The sequence below is a fragment of the Ovis aries genome, chromosome 19 (assembly GCF_016772045.2).
Source record: "Ovis aries strain OAR_USU_Benz2616 breed Rambouillet chromosome 19, ARS-UI_Ramb_v3.0, whole genome shotgun sequence".
Taxonomy (NCBI): Eukaryota; Metazoa; Chordata; class Mammalia; order Artiodactyla; family Bovidae; genus Ovis; species Ovis aries.
In genome coordinates, this window is record NC_056072.1 from 13,303,255 (window position 1) to 13,307,116 (window position 3,862).

General features: G+C 45.6%; 1 protein-coding gene across 1 annotated transcript; it reads left to right on the forward strand.

Moving 5' to 3' along the window:
* Positions 1-200: 200 nt before the first annotated feature.
* RPL14 (ribosomal protein L14) lies at positions 201-3,862 on the forward strand. Its single transcript, XM_027958036.2, has 6 exons — positions 201-226; positions 760-861; positions 1,423-1,517; positions 3,051-3,150; positions 3,255-3,308; positions 3,517-3,862. Exons 1-6 carry the CDS (start codon positions 224-226, stop codon positions 3,802-3,804), a joined length of 642 nt encoding a protein of 213 aa, XP_027813837.1. The 5' UTR covers positions 201-223; the 3' UTR covers positions 3,805-3,862.

A 3,862-nucleotide genomic window follows, 5' to 3' on the forward strand; every position in this document is an offset into this window, starting at 1 on the left:
GCGGTGTCGACTAAGCCAAGCCCACGAAACCCAACCGCGAAAGCATAGCAGAGCTCCAGCAGACTCCGCCATGTTTTCCCGGTGAGCATGTGTGCGCATACGTGCGTACGTCCCAACCAATCGGTGCCCACGTCGGCGACCCTTTCACTACCGGGGCGGGGCGGCCTTCTACACAGGCGCAGGGTTGGGCGGGCCTTCTTCCTTCTCGCCGAACGCCGCCAACATGGTGAGTATCGCCGGCGCGGGCTCCATGTCTGACCGCTATGCCGCTCCAGCTTTGCCTGGGCTGGGGGTTGGAGGCGAGCAGCGGCGCTCAGTGGATCTTAGGTATAGTGCAGTGAGGTTCCCCGGGTGGGCAAGACACAGGAGTTGGGAGCTTTCAGGATGCGCGTCCGCGGAGCGCGTGGAGGGCCCGGCAGGCCGGGCGCTCGCTGGGCCACGCGTGCGCGCTCTGGCCGCCTCCGCTGTCTCGTTGCGGCGGCCGGTCGCCTAGCCCGCCCGCCGGGGCCGAAGCAGGACAGGGCATGGTGGTCTGGCCGTGCTGGCTTCTTAGACGGGGAGGCCAGCGGGAGACTGACTTGCTACCGTTTCCTCTGTGGATTTCGTCCATCCTGGTTGTTCCATGGCACTTCGGCGTGTTCTCCTCAACATTCTTTTTTCCTGTTTTTAGCCGCACTATGTTTAAATTGCAAAGACTGGCAAACTGGATCGTATTTTTAATCAGTCTCGCTGTTCTCTCCCCCCGCCTCCCAATTTTAGGTGTTCAGGCGCTTCGTAGAGGTTGGCCGGGTGGCCTACGTCTCCTTTGGGCCTCATGCCGGGAAGCTGGTCGCGATTGTAGATGTTATTGATCAGAACAGGGTAAGTGTAAGGAAAAGTGTCACGGCTTTACGTGGCAGTGTAGACGACAATGGTAATGGTTTCAGCGGCCCTCTTAAGATAGGAGTACTATGGGTGGTAGTTTTACTTAAACAGCCACCGCAAATAGGGGTTACATAGCAGAGGCTTGAATTGACCTGTTACTACTGGGTTTGAGTAATACTTCTAACTAGGCAGTTTTAAACTAAAGGTGGGCTAAAACATGGGCGAGATGTAAATCATTTATTATGTTCAAAGCGAGTTTGGAACAAAGCCATAGAAAGCCTTTTCTTTCACATAGAAAGCCCTTGTTTCCTATTGTCACTATTTGAGCACCACAAACTAAGGGATTGAGCAGATAGTTTTTGGGAAATGGAAGTATTAAAGACAAAACTATGTGTTGGGTTCTATGCTTAACTATCACTGCTAACTCTTTTTAACCTTTAAGAAAGCATTTAAATATAAGAATTTGATGATTCTGAAAAGACTAATATTATGTAGGATATCTGCATTTTGAATGCTGTTACATTTTTATACTGAGATCCTTGATCTTATGTCTTCTAGGCTTTGGTGGATGGACCTTGCACTCAAGTAAGGAGACAAGCTATGCCTTTCAAATGCATGCAGCTCACTGACTTCATCCTCAAGTTCCCACACAGGTCACTATCAAACTATCACCCTTCCCATAGTTTTGTTAATACTAGTAAAAGTTTGCTTAATTTCATTTAAAAATGTTGTTGGTTATTTCGTTTTTCTCTTAAGAATATAGTAAGCAGTGTGAAAGTGAGAGCCATTTAGAAGAGAAAGTTGCATTGTAAAAGTAGACAGACATTTACTTCTAAAATGCCCTGGGATCCGGTGGTTCTCTGGCTTTCCCTTTGTCCAGATTTCCCATTCTTTTTCTCTTGTACCCCTTTCTTTCAGGATTTGCACAACAAAGAACTTTCTGTATGTGTAGTTTCCTGAACATGTGTTAATCAATTTTAGCTTTAGAACAAAAAAAATACTATCATTAGTTGAACTTTTCATATGTGTCAGCTAATATTTAACATAACATCTCTCCTTATGACAGCCACCAGAGAGGTTCTCTTCCTGGCTATTCATGAGCAATTAAGGCAACCATTCTGTGATTCTTGGCATGATGTAGGTTACAGAAGTTAAAAACTGATGTTGCTGTGTGGTGACAATTGTTTGCAATGTAACCTGTGCTATGACTGGTTTACTTTCTAAGCATACTGGATTTTGATGTTTGAAACAAATACCAAAGTGGTTACAATTCCATTTTATGGCATTTGAACGCAAATCTTCAGGCATTACTGTACAGAATGAAACAAGGCACAAGGGACAACTACGTTATGGCTCAGACGGTAAAGCGTCTGTCTACAATGCGGGAGACCTGGGTTTGATCCCTGGGTCAGGAAGATGCCCTGGAGAAGGAAATGGCAACCCACTCCAGTACTATTGCCTGGAAAATCCCATGGACAGAGGAGCCAGTTAGGCTACAGTCCATGAGGTCGCAAAGAGTCGGACACTACTGAGCAACTTCACTTCACTTCATGTTATTCTTTATGAAAACGAAATTGCTTTCTGCTGCTGCTGCTGCTAAGTCGCTTCAGTTGTGTCCAACTCTGTGCGACCCCAGAGATGGATGGCAGCCCACCAGGCTCCTCCGTCCCTGGGATTCTCCAGGCAAGAACACTGGAGTGGGTTGCCATTTCCTTCTCCAGTGAAAGTGAAGTTGTTCAGTCATGTCTGACTCTTCGCAACCCCATGGACTGCAGCCTACCAGGCTTCTCCGCTCATGGGATTTTCCAGGCAAGAGTACTGGAGTGGGTTGCCATTGCCTTCTCCAATTGCTTTCTACTCATCCACTATTTGGGTGATATATGCACATTATTGGAGGTGATTTTTAAGCCCAGAAAGTGGAGTGGTTCACATATTTTTTTTTTTTAATTGTGTTTTGAGGATGTAAGACATCTTGGCTTAGTGGACACTGTTGGAACAAGTAGAACATTGTGCCTCGTGCTGTTTTCTGTGGAGACACTACAACTGGCAGTAGAAAAAACAAGGGTTCTTGTGGCATTTTTCTTGTGCTTTTTTAACTTGTGCTTTTTCAGAGGATGAAAAGCTGTCCTTGAATCTGTGTGACCTCAGAGCTGATTTCTTAAATCCTTGTTCTTGGCTCTTTCCAGTGCCCGCCAGAAGTATGTCCGGAAAGCCTGGGAGAAGGCAGATATCAATGCAAAGTGGGCAGCCACAAGGTGGGCCAAGAAGATTGAAGCCAGAGAAAAGGTAATCATTTGAGTTATTTGAAGTTGGACATGTTCTGATTTTGGGGAATTAGAAGGTGGTTTGACAGAGCTGTTTTTTTTTTTTTTTTTTTTTCAATAACACAGAAAGCCAAGATGACAGATTTTGATCGTTACAAAGTCATGAAGGCAAGGAAAATGGTAAGTTTTTGTGATGGTTGTATTCCAGCCCTGAATTTATTTGTCTGGTAATTATGTTTGCCTAAGTTTCTAGACCACAAAGTTAACATCATAGAAGTCTTAGATGTTATAAGTGTGGTCTCCTGTACCTGTCTACATATCCATACATATAGGATGGGTCAGAGTTTTGTGTGCATATATAATGAACATTTTTATTGAAATTTTTCAGAGGAACAGACTAATCAAGATTGAAGTTAAGAAACTTCAAAAGGCAGCTCTCCTGAAAGCTTCTCCCAAGAAAGCCCTTGCTGCTAAGGGGGCAGCTGCAGTAGCTGCTGCTGCTGCCAAGGTTCCAGCAAAAAAGATGACCACTGAGGGTAAGAAGGCTCCAGCCCAGAAGGTTCCTGCCCAGAAAGCTGGAGGCCAGAAGGCAGCACCTCCTCCTAAAACTCAGAAGGGTCAGAAAGCTCCATCCCAGAAAGCACCTGCTCCAAAGGCATCTGGCAAGAAAGCATGAGTGCATAAGAGGCTATTCGAATCAGAATAAAAGTTCTTTTTGACGTGCTGGCAAATTA